Source organism: Vicia villosa, linkage group LG3 (assembly GCF_029867415.1).
Source record: "Vicia villosa cultivar HV-30 ecotype Madison, WI linkage group LG3, Vvil1.0, whole genome shotgun sequence".
Classification (NCBI taxonomy): Eukaryota; Viridiplantae; Streptophyta; class Magnoliopsida; order Fabales; family Fabaceae; genus Vicia; species Vicia villosa.
The window spans coordinates 214338853-214358581 of NC_081182.1; the positions used below are offsets into that span (position 1 = coordinate 214338853).

Genomic DNA, 19729 nt, shown 5'->3' on the forward strand with positions numbered 1-19729 from the left:
AATGAAGTAGAATCTTGTGATGAAAATGTCTTCTATAAAGATCTGGACATGTCCTACAAAGATACTTGTGACAGGTGGTCTTAAGACGGAAGAAAAACAGAAAAAGATCGTATAAAAATATAACTTATGAATTGTTAAGTTTCTATAATTTATTTGAACTTATAATTTTCTAAGTTAAGTTTAGGGTTTTTTTTTTGTCAATCATATAAATAAACTATTTGTGACTTTTAAGTTATTAGGATTTATAAATATAAATATAATAATAAATCATGATACAATCCTTTTGTTTATTCTAAATCATTTGAATTTATAATTTTCTATATTATTAGACTATTGCATAAGATATTTTATTTTTAAAAAATTATAATTACTAGACTATTGAGTAAGACATTTTATTTTAAAAAAAATTATAATTATAAATTTTACGTTTTTTTATTTTATATAAAAAACCGGGTTAAAAGTCATACGATCTAACCAGTAACCCACTAATCCAACCAGTAATCCAGTGATAGTCTGGGTTTTAAAACATTGCTTCAACCAAATCACAATCATCAACTTGGAGATGTTAGTGAGTGATTAAAAACAGAAGCAGTGAACCAATCATCATCAAACTTCGAATTCCATCTTATGAAAATCAATTCCATCTTATGAAAATCATTAGATCAGATAGAATGGAGGGAGAGATGAATTGAATCGTATTTCTTAACCTTAGCTCCTCGAAGATTCGAATTTCACCAACATCTAAACAGAAAATTCTTGACAAGTTCAATATGTTCTGCCTAAGATTCCTATCTTCACCACCAATCCAGAAAACCATCATGTACCTTTAGTTTTCCTCTAATGGCAAAGACTCCTCTAATGCAAATTCTAATGCCAAATCAGATTTTGGGCATAATCATTAAACTCATAAATTAAACCAACAAAAACTTATTTATTTAAATTCCAAAGGAAACCAGTAATAATAAAGTGACTCGCATTGTCATTAGGAAAACAAATACTAATAATTATTAAAATCACACTGTCATTCTCCTATATACTATTCCTCAGAGGAGAGGTCCGGCCACCAAGATGTTGTTGACTCCATTACAAGCACCTGAATTAAACAAAATATTAAAAAAAAAAAAGTTTTATCAGCACAACAACAAGGTAATGAAATATACCAGTTACTATTGAAATAATCGAAGAGATAACATTAACATTACCGAGTTATGTCCAAAGATATCAACAAAGGGGAGTTGGTCAAATATAAGGCATTCACCCCCTGCACTTTCAATCCGGGCACGCGCTGTTGCTGTGAAAGATATTGCCGCAACTTTAATGGCTGGGACATCATGTACGGTAGAATCAAGATCAGTTACAACACCTGCAACAACACCAATTTTGCCCTCCTAAAAGAAAATAACAACATAAAAAGTGTTAATGATTCTACAAACAAAACAACTTTTAAATGTAAACTATAAGCAGTATTATAAAGAGCAACAAACAAACCTTGTCCTTCAAGGCATCAATCAACCGTGTCAAAGAAATTGTTGAAAGTTGGTTGTCTTTACTAATGATCAATTGATCGAGTACAGCACGATTGAACTTGCTTTCTCTCCTAAGCTTTCTTACTAGAAGGCGATATACCTTGATTAAGAGCTTCAGGTAGATATCATCGGATTCATTGTTGCCGTCGGCTTTGAGATTTATTGTACCCTATGTATCAAATTCAAATAAAAATCATGTAGACCAGATACATTCATTACTCAATAAAAATATTAAATTGATTAAAGACGTATGAAGCATACCATTGCAGAAAGGGATTCTGGAGGAATTTTGAGCTACTTTGGCTAGGACTCTTGGTATTTAAAGGCATAACATAGTCTAGGGTTTTGTTTTCCTGCTCAATCAATTAAAAGCCCAACCCTATATCTCGCAAAATTTAAGGGAATTTTATAGGTGTGATTAATATTTTTTTTCAATTAAAATATTACAAATATATTTAAATATTTTTTAAAGAATAAACCTAAGAAGAAATTATATATGAAAATTATATATTTGTTATATTTTTATTGAAAAAGAAAAAAAGTATAAAACACACCTAAAAAGATTGTATCTAAATTGTTTCTTTCATATTATCTAAAATACCTTTAATAAAAAAAAAAATTCAAGTATGGTTTATAGCTCCTTGGGTTTTTTGAAAAATTCAATTAAACTGGTAAATTTTTTAAAAATCCAATTGTATATTTGGATAAATCCGTTAAAAACTTATAGGTTTTTTTCTATAAAAACTCGTAAAATTTTTGAAAAATCCGATAAAAATTATACAATTTTTTAAAATCTTGATTAAAATAACTCATAGTTTTTTTAAAAATTCGATCAAAGTTCATAAAATTTTGAAAACTTGGATAAAAACTTATAGATTTTTTAAAAAGTTCAATAAAAACTTTATTTCTTTAGTTTTCCTAGCTTGGCGTTGGTTGTGTGTCGGATATCCTAAGTTTAGACCATCTTATTACGAATGGTTTAAACTTCCCTTATCCGATTATGTTAACCTTTAGGAGCGTTTCTTTTTGTAAGGGTTGCACCCCTAGTGCGAGCTTTATCAATCAATTGCTTATTAAAAAAAAAAAAAAAATAACTCACAAAAGTTCATTGCATCACAACGCCGCAATATATCACAACAATGAATCAACGACAACAATTCACCAATAATAAATCCACACCATTAATCTACGCAGACATCGCAAATACGTCACAAGAAACAACGGTTAGCAGGTCATTCTGGAAACACTCCTAATATTATTCTACTCGTCACATGTTTCTGTCTGCTATCTATTTTATTTCTTGGTCTGCTACTATTATATCATTGGAAGCAATTCTACTAATTTAAAAGGACACTGCTAACAATTATGTAAAGACTACAAAGCCTGTTAAGAATATTACTCTGTTGTTTTTCATTGTTACTATTTATACCTGCTAAATTAAGTTACATTACTACTGCTATTTCATGTTATACTAATACTTGCCACTAAAATTGATTTATACTAATATATATCTGCTACATTATGCTAATTAATTCATTTGCCTGGTCATTCTAATTTCATTCACCCATACTGAACCCCCCGTCCCTTTATAAGAATGAATCATGATGATGCCAATTTTTTGTTTATTCTAAATTATATGAATTTATAATTTTTTATATTATTAGACTATTGTGTAAGATATTTTATTTTTAAAAAATTATAATTATTAGACTATTGCATAAGATATTTTATTTATAAAGAAATTATAATTATAAATTTAACGTAATGAATATTTTTTATTTATTTTTATTTTATATAAACTATCGAGTTAAAAGTCATACGATCTAACCAGTGATCCACTAGTCCTACCAGTAATCCAGTGAGTTTACCAGGTCGATCACCTTGGAAATGTTAGTGAGTGAGTAAAAACAGAAGTGTAACTTTGGACTGGAAGAGTGCATAAGGACTAATTGCAAGTTTAGACAAGAATGAACCAACCATCATCAAACTTGGAATTCCACATTGGATCAGATACAATGGAGGGAGAGATGACTTGAATGGCAAAGACTCCCCTAATGCAAATTCTTTTGCCAAATCAGATTTTCAAATGGCAAAGACTCACTCTTGTTCTTCAATGAATATGGCAAAGACTCACTCTTGTTCTAACAAACTCTAATTTGAATTTATAATTTGAATTATGTTTTTTTCCTTATATGTTAATCTATTAGTCTATAGGGAGACTTGCACTAAAAAAAATAGATGCGTAATCATTAAACTCATAAATTAAACCAATAAAAACTTATTTAAAATTATTAAAATCACACTGTCTTTCTCCTATATACTAGTCCTCCTCAGAGGAGAGGTCCGGCCACCAAGATGTTGTTGACTCCGTTACAAGCACCTGAATTAAACAAAATATTAAAAAAAATGTTTTATCAGCAGAACAATAAAGGTAATGAAATACCAGTTACTATTAAAATAATCGAAAACATAACATTACCGAGTTATATCCAAATATATCCCCAAAGTGGAGTTGTTCAAATATAATGCATTCACCACCTGCACTTTCAATCCGGGCACGCGCCATGTCTGTGAAAGATATTGCTGCAACTTTAATGGCTGGGACATCATATACGGTAGAATCAAGATCAGTTACAACACCTACAACAACACCAATTTTGCCCTCCTAAAAGAAAATAACAACATAAAAAGAGTTAATGAAACTACAAACAAAACAAATTTTAGGTGTAAACTACATTCCAGCAGCGAGTCAAGACACGCGCCCGGACTCAGAGTGTAAAATTAGGGTGTAAAATTAGTAAAAACAAGTTGTAAAATTTTTTCGCTGCTAAGCATTATACAAAGCAACAAACCTTGTCCTTCAAGGCATCGATCAACCGTGTCAAAGAAATTCTTGAAAGTTGGTTGTCTTTACTAATGATCAATTGCTCGAGTATAGCCTCATTTAACTTGCTATCAACCTTCCTTAGAATGCCATATAGCTGTGTAATACATAAAAATACACATACTTATACCAATTTTAAAAATCAAAACAAGTAATTGAGAACAGTTCAGCTTAAAAATACCTTGATTAAGAGCTCCAGGTAGATATCATCAGATTCACTGTTGCCGTAGGCTTTGAGATTTATTGCACCCTGTGTATCAAATTCAAATGAAAATTATGTAGACCAAATACAAATTCAAATAAAAATTATGTAAACCAAATACATTCATTATTCAATAAATCTTAAAAAAAAATAATTGTTTATAATTCAGACTAGAGGAAGTATCAAATTAACTAAAGACGGAGAGACAAAGAAAATAGAGTAAGAAGCAGACCATTGCAGAAAAGGATTCTGGAGGAGCTATGAGCCTATGAGCTACTTCGTCTGGGAGTCTTGGTATTTAAAGGCATAATAACATAGTCCAGGGTTTTGTGGTTTTGTTTTCCGGCTCAATCAATTAAAAGCCCAACCCCCAATATCTCGCAAAATTTAGATTCTATAAAATTTAATTCCGCATAATATTTAGATACAACTCTACAGGTGTAATTAATATTTTTCTTCAATTAAAATATGTCAAATATATTTAAAGATTTTTTTAAAGAATAAAAATAAGAGAAAATTATATATATATATATATATATATATATATATATATATATATATATATATATATATATATATATATATATATATATATATATATATATATATATAAAGAAAAAAATTATATGTTTATTATATTTTTATTTGAAATAATAAATAAATCACACTTAAAAAATTGTATTTAAGTTTTTTTTTCTTTTCATATTATCCAAAATATCTTTAATAAAAAACAAAAAAAAATCAAGTATGGTTTATAACTCTTTGGGTTTTTTGAAAAATTCAATTAAACTGGTAAATTTTTTAAAAATCCAATTGTATATTTGAGTAAATCCGTCAAAAACTCATAGATTTTTTTCTATAAAAATTTGTAATTTTTTTGAAAAATCCGATAAAAATTATACAATTTTTAAATAAAATTTATTATAAACACTCATATTTTTAAAAAATTCATAAAATTTTGAAAAATAAGATAAAAACTTATAGATTTTTTTTTGAAAAGTTCGATAAAAACTTATAAAATTTTAAAAATTTGGTAAAAACTCGTAGTTTTTCAAAAAAATTAGTAATATAGTTGAAAAATCCGATAAAAATTCATAGGATTTTGATAATTTTAGTAGTGTATTTGAAAAGTGCGATTGTTCAAATCCAGTAAAGAAAACTCATGAGATGTCCCAAAATATTAGTAAAAACTTATAGATCATCCAAAAATCCGGTAAAAACTCATAAAATACTCTAAATACTTATACTAACTCATAAATTTTCCTACAATTTAGAAATTACAATTTTTTTTACAAAGAAAATACAATTTTTTAAAGTTCAAAATAAATCACAATGAATATTACAATATAAACACTGTAATTATGAGAATTGCAGGATAAAATCTCAAAAAATTGACTTCGCCTCTCTTTTTGGATCTATGTCCTCAAATTATATGAATGTACGAAAATATTTTTAAATCATAATGTTTTTCCTCCGATGACACTTTACTATAAAAAAAATCATCATGGTTTCCAACGAATCAGTCAAGTTTTTCTTTTCAAATGTTTTATTTAAAAAAGGATGATTAAACTTTAAAAATTGAGGGAAATATGTATTACAAAAACTAAAAGGTGAACCCATATTCTGTCTCACGAAAATTAAAAAAAAAACTAAAAACTATAAAAACTAAAAATAACCATGCTCTGTCTCACAAGTCTTTGTTGTTGTACTTTTTTAAAGCAAAGATTAGATAAATAGAGTACTAGAGATACTCAATCCCGATTAGAAAGTCGAAAAAAGACTCTAAAAGACTTCGAAAAAATGAGAAATTACAAGTCAAATGAAATTTAAACTGAATAAATCAAAGGAGCTTTGCAAAACTCGTAAAAATTACATTTCGTATAGGTAATATCGCCTATAAAAGCTCATTTCCAAGCCCACAATTTGATATTCCACACAACATCGCAAATGCGTTCCTCAAACAATAAAATCTCATTCCTCGATCTCTAAAGACTCCAACAAACAACCATCCAAATAATAACCTTCATTTTCGATTTTAACCCTATTCCCTTTAAAAAATCTGAACCAACTTAAAAAGTTGCACCACCCATGATTCTCGTGGCGAATATCCATTCTGCTTCAATTGGAAATCTATCTCCAAACAAGCTTCTCAACAAAACAGATGCACAAAAGATGATCTAGAAATTCCTCTTCCCTGCTACAATGGAAACAATTTGAATCAGAATTGAGATTCATACCTCTACGAATATAATAATAGATATTTTTTCTAAAAAATAAATAACAATATCAATTTTTTTTAATTAATATGTTAATTTCTATGTTTTAATATCAAGATAATAAATATTTTAATAATAATTATAAACTAATTTTGTTTATAACTAATATAATTATTATAAAATACATACATGATACATATTCAAAATTCTACAAACAAATTGACATGTTATCATGAAACAAATTGATATATATTATATTTGTAATTAATATAAATAAGAATAAATTTATATTAAATTTTTCTTCCTAATATAAAATACCAAACATCATTTATAAAACTAGTTTATGTCCAAATTCTATAAAAATAAAATATTTCAAATGATAAAACATTATTATAGTTTCATGATAACTTCTATTCAAGATAATAGGAACAATAGGAGAAATTAACCTGCCACCCCCTTCTCTCTTTCATTCCCATTTTTTATTTTGAAAATGTCTATGATATTATTTACCCTTAAAAAATTGTATTTGTCAAAAAAATGTATTATTGGCGTAGGTTAAAATGGAAATTTCTGATAAGCAAAACAAAATTTCTAGTACCAAATAGTGCTCTTATACCAAAAATTGTTTAAGTTTGGGAATTTTCCGGTTGCAATTTACCAAAAATTTCAAAGCTTATGGGGCGATTTACCAGAATTTTCAAAATTTCTGGGACGATTACCAAATATTTGAAAAATACCAGAAATTTCCAGGAAGATTCATAGTGCCGAAAATTGTTGGAACATTATGTATATATTTCAATATAGGGAGATGAATTGAAAAAATTCATTAAGTCAAGTCTCACATTGTATGTTAGTTGGAAAAATTCTTTAGTCCCACATCGCTTAGATTAGAAATCTTGGCTTGTTTACTTCATTATATAAGAAAGTCACTTGTTTCATACCAAAACACATCAACAACTTATTTTGAGTTTTTCCTTCCTCACTCTCATAACTCTGCATCTTTCGAATTGTCGAAGCGCCAACTTCTCCCCCTTTCTTTCTACTCGTTGAATTTTCCGAGTAATTTCTTGAATTCTCCTTAGAGAATAATGTTAATTTCTACTCGTTTGAGTTGAGAATTTATCAAGTATAATTTTTTCTTGGATTCTCTTTAGAGAATTATTGAGATTTCTCTTGGTTTGAGAAATTACTACGACTGATCGTTATACCAGATACTAAGATGGTATTTATATCATATTTAAATGGTCTTAGTACCATCTAAGGGTGTATTTCTAGACTGATTATCTACCGTGCAAGTAGAAATCGTATAATATAGAACTGAGTTGTTTTATTTTGGAGGCGTCGTGGTTATCAAGAGCTGTTTTCCATAATTTTGGCAGTACCGCGAAACATCTTAAAGAAAGCGTACTGATCCACGACTAGACCCGGTAATTTCTTCGGTGGCAAACTTGATAAAATCGTGATCCAACAAATTTTTTCCAATAACTTGAAATTTCTAGTATGTCTGCAGATCAAATTTTATATCTATGTGGTCCAGAGTCGTGACCTTCGTGGACTCGCGATGAAATTTCTGGTTTGACATCGGTGATTGACGTGTTACACGATCACATCTCATCATTCTATTACTTTATTTAAATTAGTTCCTATAATATCTCCACAATTATCTTCGCCGTGAGAAAGTGATTGAATGCATCTGTGATTTTTTTTATACTGACAAAGCATACAAATCAAACTCGTTCTTATTTAACATGCATATTCTTTATATGCAAATGTTTCTGAGGAAGTTCGAGTCAAAGAAAATGAGCACGGGCAGCAAAAACTTCGAATCCGATGATGAATATTTGAATAAATGGATTGATTCTTACACTCCTTCTAATACTTTATGCTCCGTAGGTTCTAAAACTGATGATTTTACATGGACGATTTTGAGCACAGCGGTAAAGAAAAGTACATTTTATCGATTAGAAAGGAACACGTAGTTGAGAGATCTGAATCTTCTATTAAGAAGATTGATCGATTGTCTGCGGCCGTGCCACTCGGTCTCGAAGAATTCAAGAGCATGGCAGTTAGTTCTAAAACTAATTGGAGTACTAGTCCATGCGGAAGTGTAATACATCAAATAAAGTCGGGTGGTGATGAATACAATTATGCTTCATCGTCGAAAGGAGCAAAAGTTTTAGCTTCTAACAAAGATACTAAAGGAGTGTTAGGAGTAAATTTATGGTATTTTCGTGTGTTAGTATAACTATTTTTCTATTCTAAACTTAAGAAATTATGGTAGTTTCATTGGTTTTTCGGTAAGAATTGAACCTTATAAGTTTAGTTCAAGTTGTGAAGCAAATCGAATCACTTTGGGTAGTATTGATGGAGGTTTGGAGCTGAAAAGTAGCCTTACAAGAGCATCAAAAGGAAAGAAAGCTGGAATAATTGGAAGCAAAGCAAAGAAGCAAGATAAAGCAAGGCCGCGCCGCAAGAGTAAGAGGTTGTGCCGCACAAAACTCACTGTTTTGGGCCGCGTCGCGGGAAAACGTATTGCGCCGCGAGCCCGAAGAATCAGGATTTTTTATTATAAAAAGAAACCCTTGCCGTCATTATGGGTGTGCAATTATTGGTGAACGAAATTGGGAGAGAAATTCGATTTTGAAGCAGAGGGCAACAATTGAAGGTGGATTCTACATCAATTGAAGAGATTCTCTTGATCATGATGAATACCTCAGTCAAACCTTGTGTGTTCTTCATATCCATGGAGAGCTAATCCTCTTGTGTTGAGTTTAAGGTAGTAGTTAACCTATGATCATGCAATACCATTGATTAATTCCTGTGAACAATTGTTTGAATTTATTATCAATAAGAAAACTTATTTTTATATTAAATTATTGTTGAATCTTTGATCGAAAGAAAAGATTCAAACTTTTGCCCTAGGTTACTATATTGATTCAGTCATAATTTGCAGAGATGGAATTGTGAATGAGTTTTCATAATTATCATGCTTTATTACTCTTATCGATATTGATATTCTGAGAGATTGAATCTCGTAATGGTAAAAGGTTATCTAACTTGACCTGCAGACATGGGATTAAGTTTGAGGATAAGTGAAGATAATAATTCAAACGATGGTTCACTTACAATTTAATTAATAAATTGCATATGAATAGATTGATGAACCCTAAAGCTCAACATACCTCCTTTATTGTTGACTAATTTTTAGCATTATTGTTTTAATAATTATTTGTGTTTAAGAGTCAATTTAGGATAATACAACAAAACCATCTATTTTTACTCACTCAAAATAATCAGACTATAGAACGGCAGTGATATTAAACCAATCCATGTGGACACGATATATAAAAAATATTTACCCACAAATACTTTCAACAAGGAGCTTTTAATATCTTAACAAGAGACAAAGACAAATATCTTCGAAATCTGTGTTCTACGGAAGAGAAATTCGTTGTTATAGGACTTGCCGAAGAAACTTTGGATACGAAAGAAATAGCTAACTTTGAGCATTATTCTTCTAACTTAAAGGATTTTAAATTGCATGGTGGTTTGGTTTATCTGACCGATGTTTGGATATTTCTCGGAAATTTCACTGCCTCGAATGTGAAACAGGCGCAACAGTTTGTTTTTCAGGAACCGAAATGGGTTTGATATCTAAAATTGAATCTTTGAAGTCATTATGGATCCAATTTTTATTGCAAATTGAGCATAGTTGAAGTTTATGGTGTTGATGTCGTTGAGAAAATGCTTGAGGATTTGATTTATGCTCAAGAAAACGATGAAAAGAAGGTAGCAATATCACTGTCCGATCGTAACTTGTTCGAGCACGATGATGATAATGACGATATTTGGAAAATCGATTCTGATACTTCTACTGCAGAAACCTCTTCTGCGAATGATGAAACAGTAAACATATATACTCCCGATCCGATCGAAGAAATCCTTCAACAAGTTGGCAGGATGCCAGGGGATACTGTCTTAAAGATTCTAATGCAGAAAGTACGTTATCTCGACGTAAATTTGTCGGTTTTGGAGCAATATTTAGAGGACTTAAATTCTAGATGAGTAATGCTATTCTTACATCATATTTATACACCAATACTTACACCAAACAATGTTCCCCGTATTTATACGGTGAACAATGTTTTTTAAAATAAAATAATAATATTTATAAAAAATATTTTTTATTTTAAAATTACGGACAACACTGTTCATGTACGAACGTGCATTAACCAATTTCATTACTACATTAACCAAGTTTTTATACTGCATTAACCAAGTTTGATGACTGCTAAAAATTATTTTTAATACCTGGATATTGCATTAGCCAACTTCATTACTGCATTGACCAGATTTTTACACTGCATTAATCAAATTTGGTGACTGCTGTAAAGTACTGTTCATGAGTGTACGAATAGTATTAATTAAATTTGGTTAATGCAGTGTAAAAACTGGGTTAATGCAGTAACGAAGTTGGTTAATGCAACATTCAGGTATTAAAAATAATTTTTAGCAGTCACCAAACTTGGTTAATGCAGTGTAAACACTTAGGTAATGCAGTAATGAAGTTGGCTAATGCAACATCCAGGTACTAAAAATATTTTTTAGCAGTCGTCAAACTTGGTTAATGCAGTGTAAAAACTTGGTTAATGCAGTGTAAAAACTTGGTTAATGCATTAATGAAGTTGGTTAATGCACATCCCTACATGAACAGTGTTGTCTGTAATTTTAAAAATATTTTTTTATAAATATTATTATTTTATTTTTAAAAACATTGTTCACCGTATAAATACGGTAAACAGTATTTGGTGTAATTATTGGTATATAAATATGGTGTAAGAATATCATTACTCATTCTAGATATGTTAAAATTTTGAAAGAGTATGGCAAAGAGGTAAGCGAAACCGATATAGTTCTGCAAATGATCAAAGAGGATATTAGGAGGTTCCTTTCCAGACAAGAAACTATAGTATGTTAAATTTCTTCCTTGATTATTTTATATATATATATATATATATATATATATATATATATATATATATATATATATATATATATATATATATATATATATATATATATATATAAATTATGAAAATGCACTATTATTTTTCTTTCTATATTCATTTTAGTAATAATTTTTTTCTTTGCAGATGAAAGATGTTCGAGATCTTGATTCTTGGAAATTCTATTTTTTAGAGCAATTGAATCACTTGGAAATTCTATTTTTTAGAGCAATTGAATCATATACTTAGAGACAATGCGGTTTTGAGGTGAGTTTACGATATTTAGTAGTCGGCCTTGATCTGGTGCGCCTCTAGGGCTAATCCGATGGTTTAGGTTTTTTCATGGAAAATCGAGATCTAAAACTTCCTTTTTAACACTTCAGTGTCTCAACTCATATCACCTGACTATATTTTCGAGAAAAATTTCAAAATAGTTAAATCATAATATGATTTTTATCTTTCAAATTTTTGTAACACTTCAGTTTCTCAACTCATACCACCTGACTATATTTTTTGAGAAAAATTATAATATGATTTTTATCATTGAAAATCAAGTATTTGAGATAGTTGGATTATGATGATTGCTAATTTGCTATTATATAACTAATTAATTTTTTTGAATTTAAATATTGCAGGAATGAGGTTGAAAGGGTGATAGAAAATCAAGTATCTTTGGAAAACAAGGGTGTATTAGTGTTTTGTGTATGTGTTATTTTTTCATTATTTGCAATATTAAAGCTATCTCTGGATATGATAATTAGCATAGATGGAGCAATTAAATAAAGAAATTTTTTCCAATGTAGTTGTTCTTGTTTTTCCTATTATTGAGTTGTAACATTATTATTTTTATATTAACTTCGTAATAATCCGTTTTAAATTAATTTAAGATGGTATTATCTTTAAGGGTATAATTGTGTTGGTTATATTTTACGGTTAAATGTTTTTCGTCTCTATAAATAATTTAAAATCTAGATTTAGTCCTTATAAAAATTTTCTTTAAAGAATAATTCTTATAAAATTTTCCATTAACAATTTTGATCCCTACTGTCTATTTGAAGTGCACGAGATATGCCAGCTACTTACGATGTTATAGAACCGAAATGATTGTGCAACAGTGCAAGAAATCTTTTTGTAACTAAGGGAAATGATTGTGTAATAAATTCTAGGGTAAAAATTAGGTTTGATCAAAAACTACAAATTTTAACTTAAAGTAGAATCATTTTTGAAAAGCATAATCAATTCTACTTGAAATCAATCAAACACATTAAAATCAATTTTAAACGTTAAGAATCAATTCTAAATACCTCAAACGTGAAACCAAACATAAACTTAGAGATATCTACTTTCAAGGCAAGATTTCCACCGGAACTTTTCTTGTGCAACAAGTTAATGGCTTCAAATGCAAGCCCAATGCAATATTTAACATTTCTTCTTAAACTCTACAATCCTAAACTCTATAACGAATCACATATGTCAAATCAAACTACAAATTTATTTCTAAAAAACTTTATACCCCTTCGACAATTACCAACGGTAGTGTCATAGTATTTGCAAATACCACCATATTTTCCATTAAATTAAGAAAATCAAGCAAATAAGATTTCTAGATCTAAACTACCAATACTTGACACATCCATCTACATGAAAAGCTTTCTTACTACAACAACTAATCACCCGCAACATGCGCAGTATGATACTCATATTTTAGTACCCTGTCTTGAATAATATTTATTTATTTATTTTATTATATAAAAATATACATATAAATTTTAAAATAATACAACATCATTAAACAACACATGTATTAATTACACCTAATTTTACACATTCAAATATATGAAGAAAGAGACTCGCAAGACTCCTCCCATTGTTTTTGTCCCTTTTTTTAAAGATACAATCTACCCATTGTTTTCTCTATATGTAGGTACCCATTTTTTTAGATACTATTTGACTAGAGGGTAAGGGTAGGATTGTTTTATAGCTTGTTATGAAATTTTGGTTCAGAATGTCACGACATCAGTCAGGATATCTGATTTTTAATGTAAGTTTATATTCAGTTGTATCAAGAGATTAAGATGTTATAACACATCTTATTTAACATCTTTTTCAAGCACCATGTTTTAACAAAATTTTGTCAATCCCAAAATCATGGATCTAGCACCTATTAATCGTAAAACAAGATTCTACACATTAATCTCTTTTATGCATTTCAGCATTACTGAACCATGCGATCTACCCCGTCGGAGAGTGAGAATTACACCACCAACAGTCAAGATCTCATCTAGAGCTGTTCAAAGTACTTGAGTATCCTAGGATGGAAAAGACAACATTACAATCTGACATAGGAACACACGTCAGAACTTTTGTAACACCCTGAAAATTAGATTTAATTATTTAATCTAATATTTGGTTGCTTTGTGTGATTATATGAGTCATTGTGATTTATCGATGAGTATAGGTGACGTTTAAGTGACATGTGATGTATGTCGGGTAGTGAAATTAAGGTATTAGTTAGATTAATAAAATAATTATAGTTCTAGTTAGCATTACTATTTAATTAGAATAAAATAAAAGAGACAGTATGAGGTGGAGTATGGGTTGTGTTAATCGAGACGGTTGTGATGTTTGTATGATTGAGGAGATGATATAATTTTAATGAATAAATGAATGATGCTGCCATTTTGACTAGCAGTGGTCGTTGATTATTGTGAAGTTGTGCATCATACATTCATGACATATTTGTAGGACGATAGTCCAGTGATGTTTGCAGGATATATGGTCCAGTGATGGTCTCAATCTCATTTTGTGGATTGGGTGCGATATTATGAAGTACTCCGGTTCCAAGCGGGAATCAATCCTATTGGTGGGTATCTTTGGAGAACGATGACTGAGTCATCAGTGAAGTTTTGGTACCACATGCATGAGTCTATTGGTGTTGCATTGTTTGTGACATTGCATGATGTGAATGATGATTTAAATGATGAATGTGATTGAATTATATGATGATGTTGTGAATAGATGATGTGCAGGTATGAGTAATTATGTGAAGCATGATGATACATATTAGATTTTGACCTAACTCATCCTTACAAAATCGGTTTTGTAAAGATGAGTTAGGTCAAACTCTAATATGGTATCAGAGCCTATCGATCGGACCATGGACCGCTCACCATTAATATCCACGCACCAAGCCCAAAAAAAAGAGTGTTGGGCGTGAGAGGGTGTATTAGGAAGATTCTAAAGTCCCACATTGGTTGGAGATAGAGCATTGAAAGAATATATATAGAGGGACACTCACCTTACCATCCAGTTTTATAAGGATGAGTTAGGTCAAACTATAATAATGATCAAAAGAAAAAAAAAGTTGTGCGAGGTTTTTCACGAACGAGTGTGACCTTTGTTTCTTGCTATCAATACAAGAGTTTATTTTATCTTTAAGCCCTTCCTAGACTAGTGAGAAAGATGGAATCCACAAGTTCCAGAGTCAATGTTCAAAGCTCTAGACAATCCTCAAAGCGGCTTCTGTTTGACCGAAGCTATGGATGGGTAATTGATGAATGGAAACACCCAGCTGAGGAAGCACTTGATGGTGGCCGAGGAATGTTTTGCTCCCACTTGCCAAACGTTTGGTGCAGATGACCTCACAATCGATAAATCTTGGAGTTGCCTTAGCCATAAAAGCTGCTGAAAACCCACAGACGTTTTCCTTGCAGACGCTGCAGAATGCTCTAGAGGAGGGTGTTCACAATTTAGTGACAACTTTGAAAATCGACAAGTGTAAAGCTTTCATCCTCAACAAAAGATCCTTGACAGTTCCATGATGAGAGCAAAGAATGATGAAAGGCACAGAATTTGCTTCCAATGAACAGTTTGTGTTTTACTCGTTCAGCAATGCTCAACTTATTTAAGTTGTGATAGTAGCCTTGTGATGCATTTGAAAACAACTTAATTAACACTTACTTAATAGTAATCATTTATCCTCAATTACTTATGTATAAGTGATTTATATGGTGAAAGCGAAAATGTGGTTAAGTGTTATATGTGGTTAAGTTTTGATAGTCAAGTTCAAAATGCCATTTTAGAATGTTTATTGAAACAAGTTTAAATAAAAGTGGGAGAACCCACCTCTCTCTGCTTTGTTTACGGGGGAGGATCGAGTCGGGAGCATTGTTTATTTTTAGGACATTCCTTTGAGTAACACACATTTGTGGGAGACACACCATTTCTCCACCTAAAACCTTAAGGTTATAGGTGAGTGGGTTCTCACTTATATATGTTCAAGTCACCACATGCATTTCCAATGTGGGACTATTACCACACTCACACTTGATTCTCAACAATACGCATGTATCGGTATATGTGTGGTTGTTGATTAATTGTGTACTACTACTATATTTATTCCTTATATCTTATATAATAATTATGAAATACTCACTATTACTGTTTAAATGTTGTCTCCATGTGGGCAACGTGCAGGTAATCAGGATTAGTCCACCTAAGTTAGAGGATAGCTTCATGGAGTTCTTTTGCGTTTGATTTAAAATAAAGGGAGTCTTTCTATGATACATAACGTCGGGCTCAGGATCGTGTGTTTTTGGAACTATTATGCTCTTCTTTAATTGTTTAACATGATGAATTACTTTTATAAGTATTATGATGTTCTGGTTAACGGATCGCAACCGATGAGGTATGAGTGATGTTTTTATGAAGTTTTATATAGATGATTTTAGACTATGATTTCCGCTGCGAGAAAGTGATGTTATTATTGCTGTGTTAAAGAAGTGTATGATTTATATAATTTTTTAGAACCCGTATTACTGAGCAAAACTTGTTATTGTGAAGCTTATTTGAAGGTGACACCCTTGTGTGGATGTTTTGATTTATTTAGTTCGTATTATATTACGAATATTATTTGTGGGTTAGAAGAGTGTTACAACTTTCATGTGAAACGTTGTTGATCAAGACGGAAAACATTTAGTGCATATTTTCCCAGAGCTAATAACGTCCCATCAAAACTATGCATTTACTTCTTTTAATAACCAACCTAGAGATGTATATGGCAAAACCCTCACTATACAGAATAAGAACAAGAGATTGGGAGACAAACACCTCTAGGCATTTGCAAAGCCCATAGCAAAAGTCCTAAGATTGAACCTCGAGTTTAGAGGCACGCATAACTAGTAGATCTCCGCTAAGTCAGAGGCGGGCATTTCCGACATTCAACTTGTCAATCATTGTCCGATTCAATCAAACGAATCTTCCCACATTACACCACATCACGTGCGAACAATTTTAACTGTCCTTGATATATAAAGATAAAACAGGATATTCAATGTATTCAAATTTATTTTCACTCTCACCTTATTTTCCATTCTCTAACTGACTTGAATGTAGAAATGATAGCTTTGCATATCACTCATGTAACACCCCTTACTAACCCCGCGGCAATTTAAACAAGTATTCAGAGTACATGAAAATAAGGGTGCCACAATTCATAATAAATAAACATCATTCAGCCATGTCATGCATTCACTAGGGTAATTATCATAAATTAAAATGTTTCATGTTAATACAGCGGAAATTAAATCAAACAGACTAAGTTTAACATCTTTAAAACTTATCCTTCAAAACATCAAAACGTAACTAGATTTATCGAACATGAACTCTAAACATCGCGTCCCCAGTGTTACAACTATTAGAGCATGACACCTGACGCTAACTAAAAGACTGACTCATGAGCTAATCCTCACCGAGTCGAACAGCCGCTATCTTCAATCTGAAAATGACAACATGTAAGGGTGAGCCTCATCATAATTAACGAATGTTATAAGGTTATAAAGCAATAACACATCACAGTTGCATCGTTCATCCAATTGTTTCATAAACAGATATTCAACAAGTTTCATCATCACAAACAATCAACCAACACATCGTCAATATTCACAACACTGGAATGCATCCAATCATGTTATAAAATATGCATATGTATGAACTGACACTATGCATGTGGTACCAACATCATCAAATGGGAATAACCCATGACCGATCCAACATCATCAAGATACGGCCCTGCCAGCACATATTCCACACAATGGGAATCATGCTCTTCACTGATCCAACACATCATCATGGATACAGCATCATCAATGAATATGAATGAATGCAACATATACAACATACTTATATCATCATCATCATCATCATCAATCATTATGTATGTTCATATATATTAGCATCATTCAATTACAATTCAATCATCACCGTCCTCATTAAAGAACATACACGTATTTCGCATAAATCATCATCATCAATCTAAATTAGCATACATGTATCCGCATCATTCTAAAACAAATCAATCATCATCATATAGATTATTTTAGAATGCTCGTTTAGCTCGAAACGACACATCAAACGGACCAACGGTTAAAAAGTTATGCGTCATTGAACTTTTAAAATATCCCAAACACTAACAGCACGCGGCGCCATCTCAGTTCGCGGCGCGAACTGAGCGTCTCAAAAATCCTTGGCTCTCTGCCAAGCTGTTCGCGGCGCAACCTATGCACGCGACGCGAAACGAGGAAAAGTTACGCCTTCGCGGCGCCAACACTGATACGCGGCGCGACCTGTGCGTATCATAACTTCCTAGCTTTCTGCCCCTCTGTTCGCGGCGCCCACCCTTAGACGCGGCGCGAACCGGTAAATTCAGAAACCCCAACCTGCAGAAAACAGCATTCTACACATCCCAAATGCCCTCAAAATCACACCAGTACGAGTTTCAGAAAATGAACCACACATACAACACAAATGGCACATTAGAATACACAATTCACGCATCAATTGACACCATAACATCATACACATCATGGATTCAACAAAGGGATCAAATATCACACAATTAACTCTATCCCTAAATCTATCATATGACTCAATTGATACGATTTCCACATCTATTCTATGCTATTAACCCCTAACCCGATAATAGATGTTAATCAGATAAGTTCCCCCTTACCTTAGCCAAATTCTTGAACTCTTCCTCTTTCTCTGCTTCTGCACTTTCACGTTCTGGCTCTCTTCTCCTCTTTTGCTCTTTTCACGTTCTTTCTCCAATTTTCCTCTTTTCCTTCTTTTATGAAAAATAATATATTTTAGTAAAAAGGCCTTGTGACTAACACCCCTCTTTTTACTAAACACTACCTCGGCCCAATTCTATTATTTTCCACAATTTTTAGAGAAAAGCCACAATAATTCCAATAAAATAATTTAAATTATAATTAAATTAATTTAAGAAAAATTACGGATGTCACAACTCACATCTCCACCATGTTGGAGTATTAATATTTAGTTAATTATTTTTTATACCTAATAACTAATAATGATAAATTATCAATTTAATGAATAATTATTTATTAATGCAGTTTATATGAACTACCCGAAGTTCACTTGGATAAATCTTTCATGAGTTCACTTACACATCTACTTAATATAAATCTAAGGTTGTCATGATGACAACCCTAGACACAATTCTAACCCTAATGCTGATGTGGCATTATAATAGAATTTTCATTCTTTACAAAAATAATAATTTAAATATGTAATTTATAAAATATAAATAATAATATCACATATTACTATAAATAATAATACCACATAAATATTTAAATTATATTTTTATTATGTAACTCCCATTATTATAATTCTCAATTGTTTTAATATAAAATCTTTAATTTTTCTATTAATAGCTCTTATTTTAATTTTTAAAACAAAATGTCTATATAAAATTTTAGCCCAAAAAAGTCCCTATTAAATAATCCTTCTACAATATTATTTAAATTCTCACCTTTTAAATCCTTCTACAAAATTATTATTATGAATTAAATTTGATAATTACAATAATA

The 19729-nt window shown here is 30.9% G+C and overlaps 2 protein-coding genes and 1 pseudogene across 2 annotated transcripts; 1 reads left to right on the forward strand and 2 right to left on the reverse strand.

The window, feature by feature from the left end:
* Positions 1-937: 937 nt before the first annotated feature.
* LOC131657344 (large ribosomal subunit protein eL18-like) lies at positions 938-1958 on the reverse strand. The gene is made up of 4 exons (XM_058926750.1): positions 1788-1958; positions 1489-1695; positions 1203-1388; positions 938-1093 (listed from the first exon to the last, which is right to left on the reverse strand). The coding sequence occupies exons 1-4, from the start codon at positions 1788-1790 to the stop codon at positions 1037-1039; spliced, it is 453 nt and encodes a 150-aa protein (XP_058782733.1). The 5' UTR covers positions 1791-1958; the 3' UTR covers positions 938-1036.
* Positions 1959-3825: 1867 nt separating this feature from the next.
* LOC131657345 (large ribosomal subunit protein eL18-like) lies at positions 3826-4910 on the reverse strand. The gene is made up of 5 exons (XM_058926751.1): positions 4845-4910; positions 4592-4660; positions 4379-4507; positions 4006-4191; positions 3826-3906 (listed from the first exon to the last, which is right to left on the reverse strand). Exons 1-5 carry the CDS (start codon positions 4845-4847, stop codon positions 3847-3849), a joined length of 447 nt encoding a protein of 148 aa, XP_058782734.1. The 5' UTR covers positions 4848-4910; the 3' UTR covers positions 3826-3846.
* A 3833-nt stretch (positions 4911-8743) lies between these two features.
* LOC131659910 (SUN domain-containing protein 4-like) lies at positions 8744-12617 on the forward strand (annotated as a pseudogene).
* Positions 12618-19729: the final 7112 nt, after the last annotated feature.